Source organism: Gadus morhua, chromosome 17 (assembly GCF_902167405.1).
Source record: "Gadus morhua chromosome 17, gadMor3.0, whole genome shotgun sequence".
In the NCBI taxonomy this organism is placed as follows: Eukaryota; Metazoa; Chordata; class Actinopteri; order Gadiformes; family Gadidae; genus Gadus; species Gadus morhua.
This window is the reverse complement of record NC_044064.1, coordinates 6,878,205-6,901,257: the sequence shown is the minus strand read 5'-3', so window position 1 is coordinate 6,901,257 and position 23,053 is coordinate 6,878,205. Positions and strand designations below refer to the sequence as shown.

The window sequence follows — 23,053 nt, the reverse complement described above, 5'->3', positions numbered from 1 at the left end:
AAGATGTTTTTTTTATTATTATTATTCTGATCACATTATCAATGAAATAAATAAAAAAATGTATTCTTTAAATCATGTTTGTTAACTCAATACAATGTTTGTACACATTTTCCGGATTAAAATAAAAGTCACAAAAAGTAGAATGGGGTCATTTTCTGTGGAATAGATACATTCTTGGTACAATACGTATTCAGTGAAATAGGTTTATTTTTAGTGGAATTGGTACAATCTCAGTACAATGTTTATTCAGTGAAATGGGTTCTTTTTCAGTTGATTGGATTTGGTACAATCTCAGTACAATGTGTATTCAGTAGATACATTATCAGTGGGGTAAAAAAACAACAACTGTGTTGCCTTTGCCAAACAATGGGATTTATTCAAGGAATAAAATAACTGAATAATTGCACAATTTTGTAGCTGAAGTGCCAGTCAATGACTTTAAATCTCCATACAACAAACCATCCTGTGGTACACCTTACACAAAGCTCCCAGTGACAACATGCAAAGATTCCCCCCATCTGTGTGAGTACCCTGACTTCGTCTTGTCAGCTCTTCTCTCCTCTCCATCTCTCATCATAGGTTCTCCTCTCTCCTTCCTCTCTCTTCTCTTCCTCCTCTCTCCCATCTCTGCTCTCCTGTCTAGCTCATCCAGGATTGTGTGAAACAACCCTAAGGGATTTACACTGTATCCACTTGTTCACATGAGGGAGAACTTTTCCTCACGGAGATTTTACTTTGAGGTCCAGGTTAAAGTCAAGACCATTATATGGTGTTTAGGAGTGGCCAGAGAGACCATTGACAGAAAAGATCAGATAATATCAACCCCTGAGACGGGTTACTGGGTTATTTTATTCAAAAGGATGATTTGATATTTAACAATTATTCGCCGAAGGCGAAGTGAATAGTGGGAAATAGCCCCCGAGACAGTAGGTCAAGGGGGCTATTCCACGCTAGCCTGAGGTGAATAATCGTTTTAGGATATACAACACGTGAACACTTAAAAAATAAACAAGATAACACTTTTTGCCGGGATTTACTTGTTTTTATTAGCGTGACGAGACGACCATCACCCGCATGAAAACAATATCCCGAGTTTGAGATCTCAATCATGGGATATTGCCCAATATCCCGAGATAGCGAACCAATCAAATTGCGCCATCTTAGAAAGTTCACGTGTAGCATATACTATTTAATAATAACCCTTTTGTCCTTCTCCCTCTGAGAGCTGAGCTCCAGAAGGTGGAGGTGGTTGTTGATTATGATGAGGGTCTGATCTATGATGTGGAAGCCAGGGTTCATGTCTACTCTGCTTCCAGCCGCACCTTCAGAGAGCCTCTCTATCTACTCCTCAGTCAAGGTGTACATGAGGATGTTGCAAACTCTTCCCCCCTGATCATCTCACCTGTCTATCAAACAGATGAAGACACTTTTTGTTATTAAAATATTCAAACAACCAAAACAATTAATGATATCAGTTTTTCACTGGAGTAGATATTCTCGGTGCAAAAAGTACCTTATTTTGTTATTACATAGCTCTTTTTTAGATTTGTTTAGTCAAATATTTGAAGAACTTGAATTTTAAAGAAATAACAAACACACTGGCTAATCTTATCCTCGACATTTCTGTCAGGCATTTTCCATTCTTTAAGTATTTTATTAAATTGAATAAAGAAAATAAAAGGTGTCAAACAACACAGATTCTTAGATATGTGTCCCAACGAATGGCCTCTCATACTTATATACAGTTATAGTGCTCATGGTGGTGCTTGTGTTTTAAGTTACAGGACTGAGCCGATGTGTATTGCCTACTTTTACCGTCAGGGTGGTGATGCTGTTCCACCATCGATGCTTCAATAAAAATACGAGCCAAGGGTTTGTGTGTGTGTGCGTGCGTGCGTGCGTGCGTGCGTGCGTGCGTGCGAGACCCACTTTTACCAGCAGGGGGTGCACTAGTCCTTCAACTACGCAAACTTACCAAAAGCAAAAGGAAATCCCCCACTAACCACCAGACTGTATCGCTGTCTGCTGCTCTCAGCTCTGCTGCTCGTGTGTGTGCATCCAGTGTGCGTGTGCACATCGTGGAGAGTTCCTTCCTACAGCAGCGTAGCGCCAATAAACAGCTCTTTGGTCACTCTCTGTTTCTTTTGAAAAACGGTTCGGGGTTGGATAGAGAAAGTATTCGGGACAGCCCCGGAAACCCTGGTAGATCTACGCCGATGTTCCCAGTTACAGTAGCCAATCACCACACAATCCTAGCAATGTCTCTCGTTCTGCACCGGCTCACTTTTAACTCCAGAAAGAGGTGAACACACATCAACGCATTTGAAGAGGCCACACAGCGCGCATTATTGCAGTGCACTCATGTGCCGTGGGGGCGGAACCAGATGTTAGGGGAGGAGCCAGGTGTTAGGGGAGGTGGGGAGAGGACGTCATGTTGAGGAAACGAAACCTAAGGTGCACCGACGAGGAAGCAGTTCCATTTTTCAGGAGAAAAATAACACACATTAAATACCTGACAGTCACAACAACAAGGTGAGTACAGCAGCACAACTTTGAGAGAAGTTAAAAACACTTTTCCCGTTATATAATTAAAAAGGATAATGCAATTATTTCAATACATAAACCTTGTCGTCTGTGTCTAGGATGGCCTCTGCTAACACTTCCTGGTCTGAAGAGAACTTTTCATGTTCCATCTGTCTGGATGTGTTCAGCAGTCCAGTTTCCACACCATGTGGACACAACTTCTGCAGAAACTGTATTATGAAGTTCTGGGATGAACAAGTCCAGTACAAATGTCCTGTTTGCAACGATAATTTCCGCACTAGACCTGATCTACGTGTCAATATCCTCTTATCAGAGCTGGCCTCTCAGTTTAGAACGACCGTAGTACGAGTAAAAGAGCAGCCTTTTGTTGAATCATCAGAAGTTCCCTGTGACGTCTGTGCTGAGACCCAGCTGAAGGCTGTGAAGTCCTGCCTAGTGTGTTTTGTCTCCTACTGCCAAACCCACCTGGAGCCACATCAGAGAGTCACAGTCCTGAAGAAACATAGGCTGGTCGAGCCAATGGACCGTCTGGAAGACAGGATGTGTAAGAAACACGACCGACTCCTGGAGCTCTTCTGCAAGACTGACCAGGTGTGTGTGTGTCAGTCCTGCACAGAGGGTGACCACAGGTCCCATCCTGTTGTACCTCTAAAGGAGGAATATGAAGTTAAGATGGCCCAGCTGGGGAAGATGGAGGCTGAAGTTCAGCAGATGATCCAGGAGAGACAAAATAATATCCAGGAGATTAAAGACACAGTTAAACGCAGCAAAGCAGATGCAGACAGAGAGATAGCCAATGGTGTGCAGGTCCTCACTGCTCTGATGCGCTACATTGAAAAGTGGCAGGATGATCTCAACCAAATGGTTAAAGAGAGACTGAAATCCACAGAGAAACAAGCTGAAGACCTCATCAAAGAGCTGGAGCAGGAAATAGAAGATCTGACCAATAGAAGCTCAGAGGTGAAGCAGCTCTCGCACACTAAAGACCACCTCCACTTCCTCCAGGCCTTCAGATCCCTGAAGGATCCTCCGACCACCAGGGACCGGACGACGGTGGAGGTCCGTCCTCCGTCATATGTAGGGACCGTGAGGGGATCCCTGGATCAGCTGGAGGAAACACTGAACATGGAGCTGAAGAAGCTGCGTGATGCTGCTGAACTGAAGAGGGTCCAGCCGTATGAAGTAGATGTGACTCTGGATCCTGATACAGCTTATACCACGCTCATCCTGTCTGAGGATGGGAAACAAGTCCATGATGGACTTGGAGCGAAGAAACTCCCAGACAACCCTAAGAGATTTCAATATTATTCATGTGTGCTTACGAGGCAGAGCTTCTCCTCAGGGAGATTTTACTTTGAGGTCCAGGTTAAAGACAAGAATGTATGGTATTTAGGAGTGGTCAGAGAGTCTATCAACAGAAAAGGTTTTACCACTCGGTCCCCTGAGACGGGTTACTGGACTCTCTACTACGACAAGAATGGGTTGGTATTTAAAGGTAACTCTGCTGTCCGTCTCCCTCTGAGAGCTGAGCTCCAGAAGGTGGGGGTGTTTGTTGATTATGATGAGGGTGTGGTCTCCTTCTATGATGTGGAAGCCAGGGTTCATCTCTACTCTGCTACCGGCTGCACCTTTAGAGAGCATCTCTATCCATTCTTCTCTACGTGGTTAACTGCGGACAGTAAAAACTCTGCCCGATTGATCATCTCACCTGTCAATCAAACAGACTAGGACTTTTGTTTGATGATAAAATAACCAAACAACCCAAACAACAAATGTTGTTTTCTGAATAAGAATACCCTGTGAGATCTGAGAGAACTGCATTCGTATCGCACTATTTAATGTCATTCATCAAGGATAAATACAATGAGCCATTAATACTTTGTACTATAAATAATATAACCCATTTTAGCTGGTAAAACGACACTATAATGGTCAATGTCTTTTTTCCTGAAGGTTCTTTTCTTCATTTAAAGATATACAATTGGGATTGTAGAAAATGTTTAAAATGTGAATCATTAACTTTGCTAACATTATAGATTATAGATATTTTTAACCTAATAATTAAATTGTTTATTATTTTGAATCATATTTGACAACACAATACATTCTTTGTTCTGCTTACAATTTTAATAAAAAGTAGAACGTTAACATTTGTTGATGAATATGTACATTCTACAATATGTATTCAGTGGAATTGGTTAATTTCTTGTGGAATTGGTACAAACTCAGTACAATATGCATTTTGTGGAAAAGGTACATTTTCTGTGGAATTGGTACAATCTCAGTGCAATATGTATTCACTAGATTAAGTACATTATCATTGGGGTGAAACTAAAATAACTGCACCAAAAACCCTTTTATAAAAGATGGGATTCAAGGAATGATTCAAAGAACAGAATAACAGCACATGTTTGTAGCTGGAGAGCCAGTCAATGACTTTTAATCCCCACCATGCAGCAACCCAACATGTGTTACACCTTACACAAAGCTCCCAGTTACTACATGTAAAGATTACCCCCAATTGTGTGAGTAGGACTTTGTCTTGTCAGCTCTCCTCTCCTCTCCATCCTCTCATCTCAGTTTCTCCTCTATCCTTCCTCTCTTCCACCTCCTCTCTCCTTCCTCTTTTTTCTTTTCCTCCTCTCTCCTATCTCTGCTCGCCTTTCTAGCTCATCCAGTATTGTGTTGTTAATTATTGCTGTTTCCACATATTACGAGTAGATATAACATAGGTACTATTTCATTTATTTAAGTCTAATATTTGAACTTGTTAAAGTTTAATTTAGGTAGCTCAGAATAGACAATTTTTAAGTGTCTTTGTTATAGTCTACTCCCTGGGCGCTGGCACAAACAAGCAGCAGTCCAATAATCAGTATTTTGAGCGACACCCAGTGGCGGGAGCGGGTATCACCACAGAGGGGCGGGACGTTCTTTGTGTCCCCTATTCGTACTCCCTGCATTGTTTAAATGCAACATAGTTGATTTAAACAAATAAGCTGTATTGCTCTCACAGTATTCCACAAAAACCATACGTATAATACATAGATGGAGCAACATAAAAATCCAGCAAATATAGACTTCTAAACTCACCGCGCCAAATTCTATTTCATTTTAGGTATTCACTAAACAAATTGGTGTCCTTTAGCCTGGGAACATTAACCCACCACTTTTTGAAATGGCGGATTTTTTCCACATCATCATTGATTAAATATATTCAGATAAGTTCAAATCTCTTGTTTGTCATATTTTAGGTCAGCGATATTGGATATTGTTATCGCTGGTGCTGATGTGTAATGCTTACTTCTACCATCAGGGGGAGCGCTAGTCCTTTAAACGGTGGACATTCGCTCCGTCGACTCCTGACAAACACTGACACTGTAGCATATAACGTATTAACATAGTATATCGTAAACCCTACTATTATATATAACATCTAATAAGACTATTTAATTAATATTGTAAGACAAGATTCACATTTTTTTTTAAATTCCATTGCATGATTCAGGTATAAACTACAGCCACCTGCCACTAATTAATGAATGACCTCCTCAATTACCTCACGTGCGCTACTTGGAGCAGGGGCCGTTTAGAAACGTGCGGTCCCGTCGTCATTCGCCGGTAGAAGGCGGTGTATATCTACGGTTGTGTAGACTTTACGTGAATGGGGGTTGTCGCGTGCAGTGGCGCCTCCAGAAGGTTATTCCAGGGGTGGCCAATGAGGGCCACAGCAAATGTTAGGGTGGCATACTAAAAAAGAAAAGAACGTACGCAGTTACGTCCCGGGCAGCGATTGTTGACGGGGGGGGGGGGGACGGGGGGGGGGGGGGGGGGGGGGGGGGGGACGGGGGGGGGGGGGGGGGGACGGTTCATTCCGTCTATACGAGCAGGTGTGCGCCTGCAGCCAGAGGGGGCGCCAAAATACCTATTCCCCACACAATGTTATGTGGTACTTCATTGATAACCGCTACGCAGCGCATTGATTGACAGTATTTCTCTTATTTCTTGTGTTGACGAACTTCACCAACTACCTATCACATCTGGGGTGGCCACAGGGGTGGCCAATGAGCTTTCAGGGGTGGCCCTGGCCACCCCTGAAAGCAGTGATCATGTGAAAAGCACCAGTGATCATGTGACATTGTAAGGGCCCCATTGTTGTCCCACTGCATATTTTAGGTTTGTTTTGCTCTCTCTGCGCTGGCATTGGCGGTGTTGTCTCTGAGTAGTGAAGCTGTTGGTCTGGTTGGTCTGCCCTACCCCAAGTCACATGATGCAGCTGTTTTATGAGGTTAGAGATGAGCCCTATATAACTACCAATGTAAACTCAAAATGAACTTCATTAAGGGAGGAGCCAAGTGTTTGGGGAAGAGAGGAGAGGACGTCTTGTTGAGAAAATGAAACCTAAGGTGCATAGAAACCAAAGCCACCTGACGTGGAAGCAGTTCTCTCGTTCGGGAGAGAAATAAAACGCATTTTGGAAGAAATAGTCTGACAGACAGAAACCACAACAAGGTGAGTAAAACAGAACAACCTTGAGAGAAGTTAAAACCTTTCTTTCCGTTATGGAATAAGAAAAATATAGGAATCAAGTGCAATCATCAATACATAAACCTTGTTGTCTGTGTCTAGGATGGCCTCTGCTAACACTTCCTGGTCTGAAGAGAACTTTTCATGTTCCATCTGTCTGGATGTGTTCAGCAGTCCAGTTTCCACACCATGTGGACACAACTTCTGCAGAACCTGTATTACGAAGTTCTGGGATGAAAAATTCCGGTACAAATGTCCTGTTTGCAACAAGCTTTTCCACACAAGACCTGATCTACGTGTCAATATCCTCTTATCAGAGCTGGCCGCTCAGCTTAGAACGAATGTAAAAGTAAAAGAGCAGCCTTGTGTTGAACCAGCAGAAGTTCCCTGTGACGTCTGTACTGGGACCCAGCTGAAGGCCGTGAAGTCCTGCCTAGTGTGTCTGGTCTCCTACTGCCAAACACACCTGGAGCCACATCAGAGAGTCACAGTCCTGAAGAAACATAGGCTGGTCGAGCCAATGGACCGTCTGGAAGACAGGATGTGCAAGAAACACGACCGACTCCTGGAGCTCTTCTGCAAGACTGAACAGGTGTGTGTGTGTCAGTCCTGCACAGAGGGTGACCACAGGTCCCATCCTGTTGTACCTCTGAAGGAGGAATATGAAGTTAAGATGGCCCAGCTGGGGAAGATGGAGGCTGAAGTTCAGCAGATGATCCAGGAGAAACAAAATAATATTCATGAGATTAAAGACACAGTTAAACGCAGCAAAGCAGATGCAGACAGAGAGATAGCCGATGGTGTGCAGGTCATCACTGCTCTGATGCGCTGCATTGAAAAGTGGCAGGATGATCTCAACAAAATGATTAAAGAGAGACTGAAATCCACAGAGAAACAGGCTGAAGACCTCATCAAAGAGCTGGAGCAGGAAATAGAAGATCTGACCAACAGAATATCAGAGGTGATGCAGCTCTCACACACTAAAGACCACCTCCACTTCCTCCAGGCCTTCAGATCCCTGAAGGATCCTCCAACCACCAGGGACCGGACGATGGTGGAGGTCCGTCCTCCGTCATACATAGGGACCTTGAGGAGATCCCTGGATCAGCTGGAAGAGACACTGAACATGGAGATGAAGAAGCTACGTGATGATGTTGAACTGAAGAGGGTCCAGCAGTATGAAGTAGATGTGACTCTGGATCCTGATACAGCTCATCCCAGGCTCATCCTGTCTGGGGATGGTAAACGAGTCCATGGTGGAAGTGTAGCGAAGAAACTCCCAGACAACCCTAAGAGATTTACATATTATGCATGTGTGCTTACGAGGCAGAGCTTCTCCTCAGGGAGATTTTACTTTGAGGTCCAGGTTAAAGACAAGATGATATGGTGCTTAGGAGTGGTCAGAGAGTCCATCAACAGAAAAGGTAAGACCAGGTGGACCCCTAAGACGGGTTACTGGACTCTTCATTACGACAAGGATGGGTTTGTATTTAATGGTAAGCCTGCTCTCCGTAACCCTCTGAGAGCTGAGCTCCAGAAGGTGGGGGTGTTTGTTGATTATGATGAGGGTCTGGTCTCCTTCTATGATGTGGAAGCCAGGGTTCATCTCTACTCTGCTACCGGCTGCAGCTTTAGAGAGCCTCTCTATCCATTCCTCTGTCCGTGTTTATGTGATGGAGATAAAAACTCTGCCCCCCTGATCATCTCACCTGTCAATCAAACAGACTAGTACATTTGTTTGATGATGAAAAATCTAACAACCAAAATAACTAATGTTTCCGGAATGGGAATCTCTACCATGGGAGATCTGAGAAAACTGTATTCATATTGTACTATTCACTGTTATTTAAAAACAACAAAATGTATTAAGCAACTTACACGGTGTACTATAACAAATATGATTCATTCTAACTGGTTGGACTACTCTTAAATGTTCATTGTATTTTTTTCTTCGTTTTTTAAATTAAAGTAGGTTACTTGAAAGTGTAAAATGTTATTTTTATTATTATTATTTTGATCATTAACAATCAAATAAATATACAGTTTTGTTGTTTTAAATCATGTTTGTTAACTCAAAACAATGTTTGTACACTTTTCAGATTAGAATAAAAATTCACCAAAGGTAGAATGGGGTCATTTTCTGTGGAATAAGTACAATCTCAGTATAATACGTATTCAGTGAAATAGGTTAATTTTCAGTGGAATTTGTGCAATCTCAGTACAATGTGTATTCAGTAGATATATTATCAGTGCAGTAAAACAAAAATATCTGTGTTGCTTTAAAACCCTTTGACAAACGATGGGACTTAATAAAGGAATAAAATCACTGAATAAATGCACAATCTTGTAGCTGAAGAGCCAGTCAATGACTTTAAATCTACACCATTCAACAACCCAACATGTGTTACCCCTTACACAAAGCTGCAGTGACTACATGTAAAATTCCCCCCATTTGAGTGAGTACCCTGACTTTGTCTTGTCAGCTCTTCTCTCCTCTCCATCTCTCATCTTAGTTTCCTCTCTCCTTCCTCTCTCTTCTCTTCTCTCCTCTCCATCTCTCATCTTAGTTTCCTCTCGCCTTCCTCTCTCTTCTCTTCCCCCTCTCTCCTATCTCTGCTCTCCTTTCTAGCTCTTCCAGGATTGTGTGAAACAACCGTTAGAGATTTACACTGTATCCACGTGTTCTCCTGAGGCAGAGCTTCTCCTCAGGGAGATTTTACTTTGAGGTCCAGGTGAAATACAAGACTATATGGCGTTTAGGAGTAGCCAGAGAGTCCATCGACAGAAAAGATCAGATCATATCGACCCCTGAGACGGGTTACTGGGTTATTATATTCAAAAAGTTGATATTTAACAATTGTGGACCAAGCGGAGCAGGGCCCGGGGCGGCAGGGAAGCACCGGAGGACCAGCACCCAAAGGTGACAATACTCCATCATCCGTCACCATGGAGACCTGCTATTGGGTCATTTAGCAGACGCTTTTATCGAAAATAGAACTTTGTTGATTCAGTTAAAAACAATAAAATAAGGTATACACTAACCCGTGATTACGTATTCATGAGGTATCTGTGGATAGCTGTCGTTATTCTAGGGTTTATTTCTTCCTCTCTCTTATCTCCTCCTCCTCCTCCTTCCCCCTCCCCTCCTCCTCCTCCCTCCCCCCTCCTCCTCCTCCTCCTCCTCCTCCTCCCTCCTCCTACTCCTCCCCCCCCCTCCTCCTCCTCCTCCTTCCCCCCCCCCCCCCTCCTCCCCCTCCTCCTCCTCCTCCTCCTCCTCCTCCCCCTCCTCCCCCTCCCCTCCTCCTCCCCCTCCCCTCCTCCTCCCCCTCCTCCTCCCCCTCCTCCCCCTCAGAAGCGGGCCCCCATGGTCTTCTCCACGAAGCCCAACAGCACCTGCTGGGCCGGGATCAACTACATCCCCGACCTCACCAAGGACCTGTAGTCCACCCGCTCCACCTTCCTCCTCCTACACACACACACACACACACACACACACACACACACACACACACACACACACACACACACACACACACACACACACACACACACACACAGAGGCGCATGTGTGCGCGCACACACACACACACACACACACACACACACACACACACACACACACACACACACACACACAGGTGCACACGTGCGCACAAAGTATGCGTGTGTGTGTTTGTGTGTGACCCACTTTTACCAGCAGGGGGTGCACTAGTTCTTCAAACGGGGGGAACTTTTCAAAAGCAAAAGGAAATCCCCCACTGACCAGACTGTATCGCTGTCTGCTGCTCTCAGCCCTGCTGCTCGTGTGTGTGCACTCAGTGTGCGGGTGCACATCGGGGAGAGATCCTACAGCAGCGTAGCGCCAATAAACAGCTCTTTGCTCTCTCTGTTTCTTTTGAAAATCGGTTCGGGGTTGGATAGAAAGTATTCGGGACTGCCCCGGAAACCCGGGTAGATCTACACCGATGTTCCCAGTTACAGTCGCCAATCAACACAATCCCAACAATGTCTCTCGTTCTGCAACGGCTCACTTTCAACTCCAGAAAGAAGTGAACACACATCAACGCATTTGAAGAGGCCACGTATCTAAGGCACGACCTGATATTGTTACTGACATTCTAACTGTGTTTTTTAGAATTGGGTTAGAACCAACATATCCTTTTGCTGGGTTCCGGGACACGCTGGGGTTGGGGGGAGTGAGCAGGTGGATGTGATTGCAAAACAAAGTTTGAGTAGAGAGGTAGATGTTCATATATCCTGGGGGAGAGTGGAACGGAGTGAAATAATTAAAGAAGGCTTAATGAAGGAATGGCAGAGAGGGTGGGAAAAAGAAAGCAGGGGTAGACACTATTTCTCTTTACAATCTCAAGTAAAAAAAAAGATGTACCTGCACTTTTCAGTCCCGTAGGGACTCAGTTAAACTGCGTAGATTGAGGCTGGGTCACTGTGGGCTAAATCATTTTTTATTTATTGTAGGAAAACATGTTTCTGGTATACGTGAATGTGGGAGTTCTGAGACAGTAAAACATGTTCTTCTGGAGTGTAGAAAGTATAGGACAGAAAGACATGCACTATTTGGTAGACTGTTGGTCTTGGGACTTGGAGGTCAGGCTTTTTCAGTTTTTTCCTTGTTTGGGCACTGTGATAACCATAAACAGATCTCTAGGGCAGTTTTGCAGTTCCTGCATAGTACAGGACTAAATGTAAAAATGTAGTTAGTCATCGGACCTGTGGAGGGCAGTAATACGCTGGACAGCGTCCAACTGCCGGTAACTGAAGAAGAAGAAGAGGCCGCGTAGTGCGCATTAATGCAGTGCACTCATGTGCCGTGGGGGCGGAGCCAGGTGTTAGCGGAGGAGCCAGGTGGAGGAGGGGAGAGGACGTCATATTGAGGAAGCGTAACCTAAGGTGCACGGAAACCGAAGCCACCCGACGTGGAAGCAGTTCCATTTTTCAGGAGAAAAATAACACGCATTAAATAGTCTGACAGACACAACAACAAGGTGAGTACAGCAGCACAACTTTGAGAGAACTTAAAACACTTTTCCCGTTATAGAATTAAAAAGAATAATGGAATTATTTCAATACATAAACCTTCGTCGTCTGTGTCTAGGAATGGCCTCTGCTAACGCTTCCTGGTCTGAGGAGAACTTTTCTTGTTCCATCTGTCTGGATGTGTTCAGCAGTCCAGTTTCCACACCATGTGGACACAACTTCTGCAGAACCTGTATTAATAAGTTCTGGGATGGACAAGTCCAGTACAAATGTCCTGTTTGCAGCAAGGTTTTCGACACTAGACCTGATCCACAGGTCAATATCCTTGTATCAGAGCTGGCTGCTCAGTTTAGAACGACCGTACAAGTAAAAGAGCAGTCTTGTGTTGAATCATCAGAAGTTCACTGTGACGTCTGTACTGGGACCCAGCTGAAGGCCGTGAAGTCCTGCCTGGTGTGTTTGGTCTCCTACTGCCAAACCCACCTGGAACCGCATCAGAGAGTCACAGGCCTGAAGAAACATAGGCTGGTCGAGCCTATGGACCGTCTGGAAGACAGGATGTGTAAGAAACACGACCGACTTCTGGAGCTCTTCTGCAAAACTGAAGAGGTGTGTGTGTGTCAGTCCTGCACAGAGGGTGACCACAGGTCCCATCCTGTTGTACCTCTGAAGGAGGAATATGAAGTGAAGATGGCCCAGCTGGGGAACATAGAGGCTGAAGTTTCGCAGATGATCCAGGAGAGAAAAGTAAAGATTAAGGAGATCAGAGACACGGTAGAACGTAGCAAAGCAGATGCAGACAGAGAGATAGCCGATGGTGTGCAGGTCCTCACTGCTCTGGTGCGCTGCATTGAAAAGTGCCAGGATGATCTCAACCAAATGGTTAAAGAGAGACTGAAATCCACAGAGAAACAAGCTGAAGACCTCATCAAAGAGCTGGAGCAGGAAATAGAAGATCTGACCAATAGAAGCTCAGAGGTGAAGCAGCTCTCGCACACTAAAGACCTTCTCCACTTCCTCCAGGCCTTCAGATCCCTGAAGGATCCTCCACCCACCAGGGACTGGACGACGGTGGAGGTCCGTCCTCCGTCATACGTAGCGACCTTGAGGAGATCCCTGGATGAGCTGGAGGAGACACTGAACATGGAGATGAAGAAGCTACGTGATGATGTTGAACTGAAGAGGGTCCAGCAGTATGAAGTAGATGTGACTCTGGATCCTGATACAGCTCATCCCACGCTCATCCTGTCTGGGGATGGGAAACAAGTCCATGATGGAGGTGTAGCGAAGAAACTCCCAGACAACCCTAAGAGATTTACATATTATGCATGTGTTCTTACGAGGCAGAGCTTCTCCTCAGGGAGATTTTACTTTGAGGTCCAGGTTAAAGACAAGACTGCATGTTATTTAGGAGTGGTCAGAGAGTCCATCTACAGAAAAGGAGCGACCGGGTGGACCCCTAAGACGGGTTACTGGACTCTCTACTACGACAAGTATGGGTTGGTATTTAATGGTAATCCTGCTGTCAGTCTCCCTCTGAGAGCTGAGCTCCAGAAGGTGGGGGTGTTTGTTGATTATGATGAGGGTCTGGTCTCCTTCTATGATGTGGAAGCCAGGGTTCATCTCTACTCTGCTACCAGCTGCACCTTTAGAGAGCCTCTCTATCCATTCCTCTGTCCGTATGGAGGAAAAAACTCTGCCCCCCTGATCATCTCAGCTGTCAATCAAACAGACTAGACATTTGTTTGATAATAAAAATAACGACCAAAATAACTAATGTTGTTTCCTGAATGGGAATCTCTACTATGGGAGATCTGAGAAAACTGCATTCATATTCACCTTCATTTAAATACAACAAAATGTATTAAGCAACTTACACTGTGTACTATAACAAGTATAAATCATTATAACTGGTTGCACTACTCTTAAATGTTCAATATCTTTTTTTCTTAACGTTTTTTAATTAAAATTAGGTTAGTTGAAAGTATGAAATCTTGTTTTTATTATTATTTTGATCACATTATCGATCAAATAAATTCATGTTTGTTAACTCAATACAATGTTTGTACACTTCAGATTTCAATAAAAATTCGCCAAAAGTACAATGGGGTCTTTTTCTGTGGAATAGGTACATTCTCAGTATAATACGTTTTCAGTAGATGCATTATCAGTGGGGTAAAACAAAAACATCTGTGTTGCCTTAAAACCCTTTGACCAACGATGGGATTTATTGAAGGAATGAAATCACTGAATAAATGCACAATCTTCTAGCTGAAGAGCCAATCAATGACTTTCTGACGGCCCAGCTGGTGTGTGAGGACCGGCCCAGCGGTCAGCGCTACAACGTGCTCACCGACGTCTTCGCGCTGCGCCGCGACCCCAACGACCCCGCCAGCACCCAGTTCTACGGCCTCTTCACCTCTTCACCTCCCAGTGGTGATCGGCCGGCCCCACACAGAGGGTCACGTATACACACACACACACACGTGCGAGTTGGGATGGTGTGTAAACATACAAGGGGCCGAGTATCAGACCACAACCACCGAGACAGACTGCCCTTCACTGGGGAAGCTGCTGTAGTGTTACCTGCATCGTTTACACTCTTTAATACACTGGGAAGTACTTGCACTGGGCTACTTTATAATTCGTACTGTTATACTGTTTTTTGCTGTTGGTTTTGTTTGTTGTTTGTCCTTACTTCAGCATTTACTTTAGCACTGTTTTGTATTTTCTATTGTATTGTGTTATATCCTTTGTCTTCACATGCTGCTCTGCTGTAACCGGTATTTCTCCTCCGGGGATTAATATAGTTTTATCTATCTGTGGATCTATCTCCTTCCGTTCTGTGTCGTTTATCAGGGGTCGTTAGTTTTTAAAAGCTCTGACGTCTCTCTCTCTCTCTCTGTCGGGGTCCCAGGGAGCGGGAGGAGCTGGCGGCCGTGTGCGTCTTCAGTCTGTCCGACATCAACCAAGTGATGGACGGCCCCTTCAAGGAGCTGAAGAAGACCTGCGAGAACTGGATCAATCCGGAACCCGTCCCCAGACCCCGGCCCGGACGGGTACTTGACGACTTACTACTAACTCTCCTTATACTACTCTGCTGTACTATGGGAGAGCTTTACACCCTTTGTGACGTCCAATATGTTCTTATATATCTTATCTCTGTCCTCCTCTACCACCACCACCTACCCTCCCACCCCTTTCACCTCCTCCTCCACAAACTCCACCACCTCCAGCTCCTACTCCTCCACAACCTCCACCACCTACTCTACCCCGACCACGCCACCCTCCACCTACACCATCAACACCCCCCTGTCTACCACCGCCACCACCACCACCTCCTCCTCTAACACCCCACCTCCCCCTACCACCACCCCCCTCCCTCCCCCTACCACCACCCCCCTCCCTCCCCCTACCACCACCCCACCACCACCACCACCACCACCCCCCCCCTCGCCCTACCACCACCACCACCTCCTCCTCCTCCACCCCCCCCGCTACCACCACCACCAAAACCCCCACCTCCTCCTCTAACACCCCCACCTCCTCCTCTAACACCCCCACCTCCTCCTCTAACACCCCCACCTCCTCCTCTAACACCCCCACATCCTCCACCCCCCGCCCCTAACACCACCACCACCACCACCTCCTCCTCTAACACCCCCACCTCCTCCTCTATCACCCCCACCTCCTCCTCCACCACCCCTACCACCACCACCACCTCCTCCTCTATCACCTTCTCCTCCACCACCACCCCCTCCACCCCAGTGTCTGAACAGCGCCCTGCGGGTGGAGGGCCTCGAGTCGTCCCTGTAGCTGCCCGACAAGGTGCTGACGTTCACGCGGGACCACCCTCTGATGGAGAACAGCGTGACGGCGGCCCCCCTGCTGCTACGCCGCGGCGTCACCTACACCAAGCTGGCCGTCACTCTGGCCGACGCCGGCCCCGGCGCCCTGCTCCACCTCGGCACAGGTGTGTGTGTGTGTGTGTGTGTGTGTGTGTGTGTGTGTGTGTGTGTGTGTGTGTGTGTGTGTGTGTGTGTGTGTGTGTGTGTGTGTGTGTGTGTGTGTGTGTGTGTGTGTTTGTTGGGTGAGGCGTAGGGTGTCACTGTCCCATTTTTGTCACAGAGAACAGGAAAGGAACGGGACAGTTGATTCTATACGGTTTATCTGTTAGACAGACACACAGACACACTTACACACACACACACACATACATGCACAGGACTCAGTAAATTGCTATAAATGTACATTTAGCCTAAAGACATTACACTTACTGTAATTTATAAAGGATACGTATTTAATTGTCATTGTTTTCAATTCAGCAATTCAATTAATTAACTGCGTTATAATCATGTTCACAACCTCAATGTCTACAATAATAAATAATTAGTATTATTAGTGTAATTTATAAAAACGTTGTATTATAAACTCATTAAATAATTTGTTTTAAACACATAATGGTCATGTAGAGACAACTTCACTGTCCCCGTGCACATGTTGGCACACAGAGAGGCGCTCTCTCTCTCTCTCGCTCTCTCTCTCTCTCTCTCTCTCTCTCTCTCACACTCACACTCACACTCACACACTCTCACACTCTCACACACACGCGTGAACAAATGGTAGCACAGAGAGACCGGTTGGTGAACAAGTCTTTGCAGCAGCAGCACAGACACATGGCAGATGTTTGCCCGGGGCGTACGTTATTGGCCAAATCCCTCTAACATGTGCTGCTGAGATTGAATGGCAACTCTGTGTGTGTAGGTGGGTTTGTCTTTGTGTGTGTGTGTGTGCATACCCTGCATTTGCACGGAACCTTGTCAAGGCATATACATCTAATGCCATAAAAAAAAGACCACACACTCTCAAACAAACACACATACACACACACTGACATTTTTGACATATGCTTATCTACTGCAAGGGCATTCCCGACCCTCTGAGGCATTCATGCATACCTTACATGTTCCCATTCTTGGCCTCTATCCCTCTAACACGCACACGCACACACACAGTGTGCAAGAACCTGCCATCACCGTAGGAGACAAAGACAATCTGTTTGCAAGGACGAGCCGCAAAGATATTGTTTATACATCCCTCACCTTTCTGTCTGTCTGTCGGCCTTGTCTCTGTCTGACGGTCTGTCTGGCCTCTGCCTGTCTGTGTTTACGTTTACAGGAATTCAAGAGGTCGCCCCTACCCCGGTGTTCCAGCCGCAGTACAGCATAGGTAAGAGTACTGAGGCGCTCCAGAGAACACCAACAGACTCCGCTGCCTGTGGGTGCGGGAGATCATTCATTTATATTAACGCTATCGTATAAATAGCGCGGGTTCACTTTGTATACAAAATTACTACGAGAGTTTCTGAGATTCTAAACTTCATTTTTTGCTAGTGATGGCCTATAAATTATTCTAATTGTGCTTACATTACATTACAAGATCTTGTCGTTTTCCTTGATCGCAATTGGCATAATTGGATGCGACCCCATGCCAATTGCTTTGTAAATGATAGCATGAGTTCCCTTATGCAAACATACTCGGTGTGTCTCTTGGCCTAAGTAAACTTGTACAGTGGAAATATGGTATGGTTGCACATTAAATTGGAAAAGCCCCTTTATTCTTCCAGCTAACGTCATGTTTTCTGTTGCGCCGTGGACGCGCTGGCCCCTTAGCTCCCTCTAGTGGACACCCACGGAATGTTCCACCTGTTGTGGTCAGGCTCATCTGTTAGTTATGTGATACAGTGATGACAAATAGAAGCTGCCATATTGTAATTAGGCAAGGGGACGTGCCGATGTGTCGGACTATGATACCTACTTCTAATTTGATCCCCTCGCTGTGTGTCTCCCCTGGCTCTCTCCCTCTCCCCCCCCCCTCTCTCTCTCTCTCTCAGCGGAGGAGTGTGTTTCTTACTGCCAACCGGCTCAGCTTGAAGTGAGGATGAACTTGGACACCTACTGTCTCAAGGATTACGGTCAGTCCCGTCTCCGATCACAGTCCCTGTCGAAGATCACTCTCACGTTCTCCGACAACTTTCCTCTAAGGCTGTGCATGCAGTTCAAACGGTTTGAAGTGATGCTCAGAAATATGTATTATTTAAATAACATACAAGAAATAAATATCAACGTTTCCTCCCAGGAGTTATGTTTTATTAGCCATCTGCCAAAATGTCACCCGTGTGTTGTTGTTGTTGTTGTTGTTGTTGTTGTTGTTGTTTGTACATCACGCCAACCACCCGTGTGGGCGTGGCCCTCTGTCTCCCCCAGTGCTGAAGATCCAGGTGAAGGCCATGGAGCGCTCGGGCCCCTGGTGGCAGTTCTCCATCGCCGTGCAGACCGTGTTCCGCACGGGGTCCACGCCCCGCGTCCGCAGGGGCCCCCGGGCGCTGTGGGTCCCCGACCGCGACCTGGGCTGCGGCTGCCCCGCCCTCCACGTGGGCCGCACCTTCCTGCTCATCGGCTCCGAGGAGGGGGGCCGCGACTGGGCCCCCGGGGAGAGCCGCCTAGTGGCCGACCGCTCCACCACCGCCCTCCAGTGGCGGGACCACTGGAGCCCCAAGCTCAGGGGCTTCCGGGGGCAGGACAAGAGGGGCCGTTGCCCCCCGAAAGCCCCCCCCCACCAGCGCCACCACCACCACCAACGGCCACACCGCCGTCCCGTCGAGCCGCAGAGGGGCTACATCCCGCCGCATCTAGTGACGGGGGGCGACGGCGGCGGAACACACGGACCACACGCGCGCTCGGAGGAACCGGCCCCCGAGAGCGCGGAGAGCGTGGAGAACGTGGGGGGGACGGGCGCGAGCGCTAACGTCCACGACGACACGCCGACACCCGAGAGCCCTGAGCTGTGGACGTTCGCTGTTTCGGCCCCCGCTAATCCGTCCCCCGCTGATTTGGCCCCCACGAATCCCGTCCTCCTCACAAATCCGGTCCCCACAACTTGGGTCCCCACAAGTTGGGTACCCACTTTGCTTTGTTCCAGCCGACCTCCCGCTGTGTGACAGGAGACACACACACAGTCCCACACACAGGTACCATGTGGATATCAGATATGAGAATCACGTAAAGACACACGGTGAAAGACATTGATAGAGGATAGTAAGTTATTTGTTTGTTTGGCGTTCGTCCGCAAGAAAGGACGATGGATCACAGCATTTATTTTGAGTGGCTGTTTATTATTTTTGGGGGGACTATAGACGAATGTATTGTGATGTATCCACACACACATAGAGCCACGCACACACACGCACACACGCACGCACACGCACGCACACGCACACCACACACTTACAAGCCTTGGCAGGGAACTCAGAATGTGAACTAAAAAGTTTCTCTTCGGTAATGTCAAGGGCTCTTTTTAAAGTTGGTCATTTCATAAGTACTATATTTGACAGTTGACAGGAAATTAAAATTAAAATGCCAATTAGTTGAATTCAGGTCAAGACAAAAGTGCCAAAGAGTATGTCTTATTGACATGTATTATATTTAACACTGATTTATTGATGATTAAGTTTTGGAAATGGAGCGTCAATAAATGTATCAATAGAACTTTCAAATACATTTAATATATAATCAAACACCTAACAGTTTAGCCAAAGAAAGCAAGAAATAGAACCGACTTTTCTACCTCACATTTGCAATGGTGTTTGACTAAAGATCAGCTGACGCAGATTATTGATCCAAATAACTTTCAAGGTAAAATTCTAATATTTCAAAATTATGTTTTTTAATATAATGCTACAGACAAAATCTATACACTGATCTTTTCTTCTTCTTCTTCTTCTTCTTCTTCTTCTTCTTCTTCTTCTTCTTCTTCTTCTTCTTCTTATTAATATAAAAATATAAAAATATATTATATTATAACAAAATGTAAATTATTTAATTATTTTAATTTCATTAAATCCACGCTCTTACTAAATCTTGGGTGTCTTGGACATGCCTCCAACAGCTGCAGTGTATTCACGGGTGTTTGGCGAAACGCGTTTCACAGCAAAGAGATATGGCCAGGAATGTCCAACACCTTGTGCACTGTAAAGTTCACGTGAATAAAATCGAAAAAAGCATTGACTTACAAAGAAGCCACTTTTTTCCTGCCACCTTGTGTCACCTATATTATTGTGCCCATTATGTGTGTATATAGAGTTGCAAAGTTTGGGGTCATTTTCACAACTTTTTATTTTTATTTTAGTACAAAACAAGCCTGTCAAAAAAACGATAGTTTTACCCCTTATGTTTCATTTGACAAATCAACAGTGTTACCCCTTATGTTTTTTATCATTTTCACAACTTTTTATTTTTATTTTAGTACAAAACAAGTCTAGCAAAGGGAATTAAAATGACAGTGGAAAATAAACCAGATGGGATTCGAGATCTGGAAGCGTACTTTGACAAAAACAATAAATGTCTTTTATCACATGTTTAGTGCATTGTTTCATTATGTTCACATAACTATGACTTCTAAAATGTTTTTTCTTTGTCTTATTGCAAGTTTGGTTTTGACCATAAAACATAACTTACAACCAACAGTTTGCAATAGTATCCAGCTGCAGCCCCGGAGAACAACACCCTGGCGTGACAGAACATCCAGGCGGGACGGATGTACTGTGGCTGGACGGAAGTTACCTCCGATTATTTTAAATCTGATGAATTTAACCGCGGGTCGAACCAATGATGAAAGTCTTCAACAGCGGATGAAACAGGACATGAAGCAGTACATTTGTTACGAATGAGATCAATCTTATTTTAGATTTCTGTTGCCTACTGTAAAACAAGAGATCAGTCGGAGTCAATTGCGAATCCGATAAAGTTGGATGGAAGCCAATGAGTTGGATGACACCTAGGATAATCCCTCAAACCACAAATCTATGAACAAGATATGCATTGAAGTAGAAACATCTATTTGCCTTTGATATCAAGGATGTTTTTCCACTTTGATTTTGCTACCGTTTCTGGCCGATGTGATGTTTATAATGAAAGACCAGTTCAAATAGGATTTGTGTCATTGTTTTATATATATGATGTCTAGATTGTCTGCGGTATTTCATTCACGGCGCTACACACTTGATATGAAATGGCTGGAGATAGAATATTGGCCTTCCTTCAAAGGAATTTAAAGAGATTACGCAGAGGTATATGTAAATTTGCCTGTTTTACCCAGAATGAGACGATTTGTTTAATCCCAAATTCATCATTGTGCGTCAGGAAGGGGAATTCCCCGGGTTAGCATTTGCTTTCGACAGCCGCATCTATTGATTTGCAGAGTTATAGTATCCTTGCTCTATCTTACTTGAAACAAACATCAGCAGGATTTGAACAGTGGTGCAGTGGAGCGCACTGTTGGATAGCACTCTGGAGACCAGGGTTCAATTCCTGTTCAATTCCTGTTTAATGTATGTTAATTAACTAAAGGGTAAGTCTATAAATCTAATAAGTCTATAAAGTTTGTAATGATATTACTATTGAACTGATTGATATAGCCTCCGACCTCAAAATGATCCCAACCTCCATGGGGATGTGGAGAGAGCAGTTGGCTGACACTCCTGAGACCGCGGTTCAAGTCCAACTAATGATCTCTAATGTTTATTTCTATGTCATGTGAGTTGTAAAGTCAAGTCGAACCGCCATCAACAAAATCGTCAAATCATCAAAACTCAGACGCAGGTTCGAGTCCCAGCGCACAGGGATTAAGAATTTGCTCATACTTTCTTGCTGAGCCTAGATTCTGTTCACCGCTTAGACCCAGGGTTTAAGTGCCCTGATGGAGTAAGTACCTTAATGGACACTTCTTATTTCTAGACTGTGTGAATTGTAAAGTCAAGTATAACCTCCATAACATCCTGATCTGCGTCTTGGTGGTGTGGCGGTAAGCGCTGTCGGTTAACGCTCTGTAGACTCTGGTTCGAGTCCCCGCACGCACGGCTATTAAGAATGACGAGCTTTCAGACACTATGTAGGTTCAGGTGCCCTGCTCGGAACCAGGGTTCAAGAGGTACCGTATTGGATACATCTTATTTCTCAATCATGTGAATGGTAAAGTCAAGTATAACCTCCAAGCAAGTTCTAGTAAGAGTCTTGGTGGTGCAGCGGTCAGGGCTGTCGGTTAACGCTCTGTAGACTCTGGTTTGAGTCCCCGCATGCACGGACGGCTAATAAGAATGTTGAGCATTCAGTCACTATGGTTCAGGTTCCGGGATCCGAACCGGGGTTCAAGAGGTATAGTAATCGATACATCTTATTTCTCTATCATGTGAATGGTAAAGTCAAGTATAACCTCCAAGCATGTTCTGGTAAGCGTCTTGGTGGTGAAGCGGTCAGGGCTGGTGGTTAACGGTTAGTTAACGCTCTGTAGACTAAGGTTCGAGTCCCCGCTCACACAGCCACCCGAGGTACCTTAATGGAATCATCTTATTTCTCTATCATGTGAATGGTAAAGTCAAGTATAACCTCCAAGCATGCTCTGGTTAGCGTCTTGGTGGTGAAGCGGTCAGGGCTGTTGGTTAACGCTCTGTAGACTCAGGTTCGAGTCCACGCACAGCTAACAAGCATGATGAGCTTTCAGACACTATGTAGGTTCAGGTGCCCTGCTCAGAACCGGGGTTCAAGAGGTACCTCAATGGATACATCGTATTTCTCTATCATGTGAATGGTAAAGTCAAGTATAACCTCCAAGCATGCGCTGGTTCGCGTCTTGGTGGTGAAGCGGTCAGGGCTGTTGGTTAACGATCTGTAGACTCAGGTTCGAGTCCACGCACGGTTAATAAGCATGATGAGCTTTCAGACACTATGTAGGTTCAGGTGCCCTGCTAAGAACCAGGGTTCAAGAGGTACCGTATTGGATACATATTATTTCGCTATCATTTGAATGGTAAAGTCAAGTATAACCTCCAAACTTGTGCTAGTAGGCGTCTTGCTGGTGAAGCGGTCAGTGCTGTGTGTTGACACTCTGTAGACTAAGGTTCGAGTCCCCGGCCACCAAGAACGTTACGGTATTT

The 23,053-nt window shown here is 45.4% G+C and overlaps 3 protein-coding genes across 3 annotated transcripts; all 3 read left to right on the top strand.

Moving 5' to 3' along the window:
* The first annotated feature begins 2,405 nt into the window (after positions 1-2,405).
* On the top strand, positions 2,406-8,995 carry LOC115529933 (uncharacterized). Its single transcript, XM_030339079.1, has 3 exons — positions 2,406-2,532; positions 2,643-4,269; positions 7,172-8,995. The coding sequence occupies exons 1-3, from the start codon at positions 2,432-2,434 to the stop codon at positions 8,795-8,797; spliced, it is 3,354 nt and encodes a 1,117-aa protein (XP_030194939.1). The 5' UTR covers positions 2,406-2,431; the 3' UTR covers positions 8,798-8,995.
* A 2,867-nt stretch (positions 8,996-11,862) lies between these two features.
* On the top strand, positions 11,863-14,168 carry LOC115529866 (zinc finger protein RFP-like). Its single transcript, XM_030338991.1, has 2 exons — positions 11,863-12,071; positions 12,182-14,168. Exon 2 carries the CDS (start codon positions 12,184-12,186, stop codon positions 13,798-13,800), a length of 1,617 nt encoding a protein of 538 aa, XP_030194851.1. The 5' UTR covers positions 11,863-12,071; positions 12,182-12,183; the 3' UTR covers positions 13,801-14,168.
* A 45-nt stretch (positions 14,169-14,213) lies between these two features.
* On the top strand, positions 14,214-20,477 carry LOC115529867 (uncharacterized). Its single transcript, XM_030338992.1, has 6 exons — positions 14,214-14,499; positions 14,981-15,122; positions 15,832-16,036; positions 17,242-17,292; positions 17,957-18,037; positions 18,330-20,477. The coding sequence occupies exons 3-6, from the start codon at positions 15,922-15,924 to the stop codon at positions 19,061-19,063; spliced, it is 981 nt and encodes a 326-aa protein (XP_030194852.1). The 5' UTR covers positions 14,214-14,499; positions 14,981-15,122; positions 15,832-15,921; the 3' UTR covers positions 19,064-20,477.
* Positions 20,478-23,053: the final 2,576 nt, after the last annotated feature.

Bases quoted from the DNA above. Each gene is read 5' to 3' on its own strand.
- LOC115529867 (XM_030338992.1), top strand. From the start codon at position 15,922: ATGGAGAACAGCGTGACGGCGGCCCCCCTGCTGCTACGCCGCGGCGTC. The intron at 16,037-17,241 runs GTGTGTGTGTGT...TTACGTTTACAG, and splicing joins CCTGCTCCACCTCGGCACAG to GAATTCAAGAGGTCGCCCCT. The intron at 18,038-18,329 runs GTCAGTCCCGTC...TGTCTCCCCCAG, and splicing joins CTACTGTCTCAAGGATTACG to TGCTGAAGATCCAGGTGAAG.
- LOC115529933 (XM_030339079.1), top strand. From the start codon at position 2,432: ATGTTGAGGAAACGAAACCTAAGGTGCACCGACGAGGAAGCAGTTCCA. The intron at 2,533-2,642 runs GTGAGTACAGCA...GTCTGTGTCTAG, and splicing joins CTGACAGTCACAACAACAAG to GATGGCCTCTGCTAACACTT. The intron at 4,270-7,171 runs TAGGACTTTTGT...TCTGTGTCTAGG, and splicing joins CACCTGTCAATCAAACAGAC to ATGGCCTCTGCTAACACTTC.
- LOC115529866 (XM_030338991.1), top strand. From the start codon at position 12,184: ATGGCCTCTGCTAACGCTTCCTGGTCTGAGGAGAACTTTTCTTGTTCC.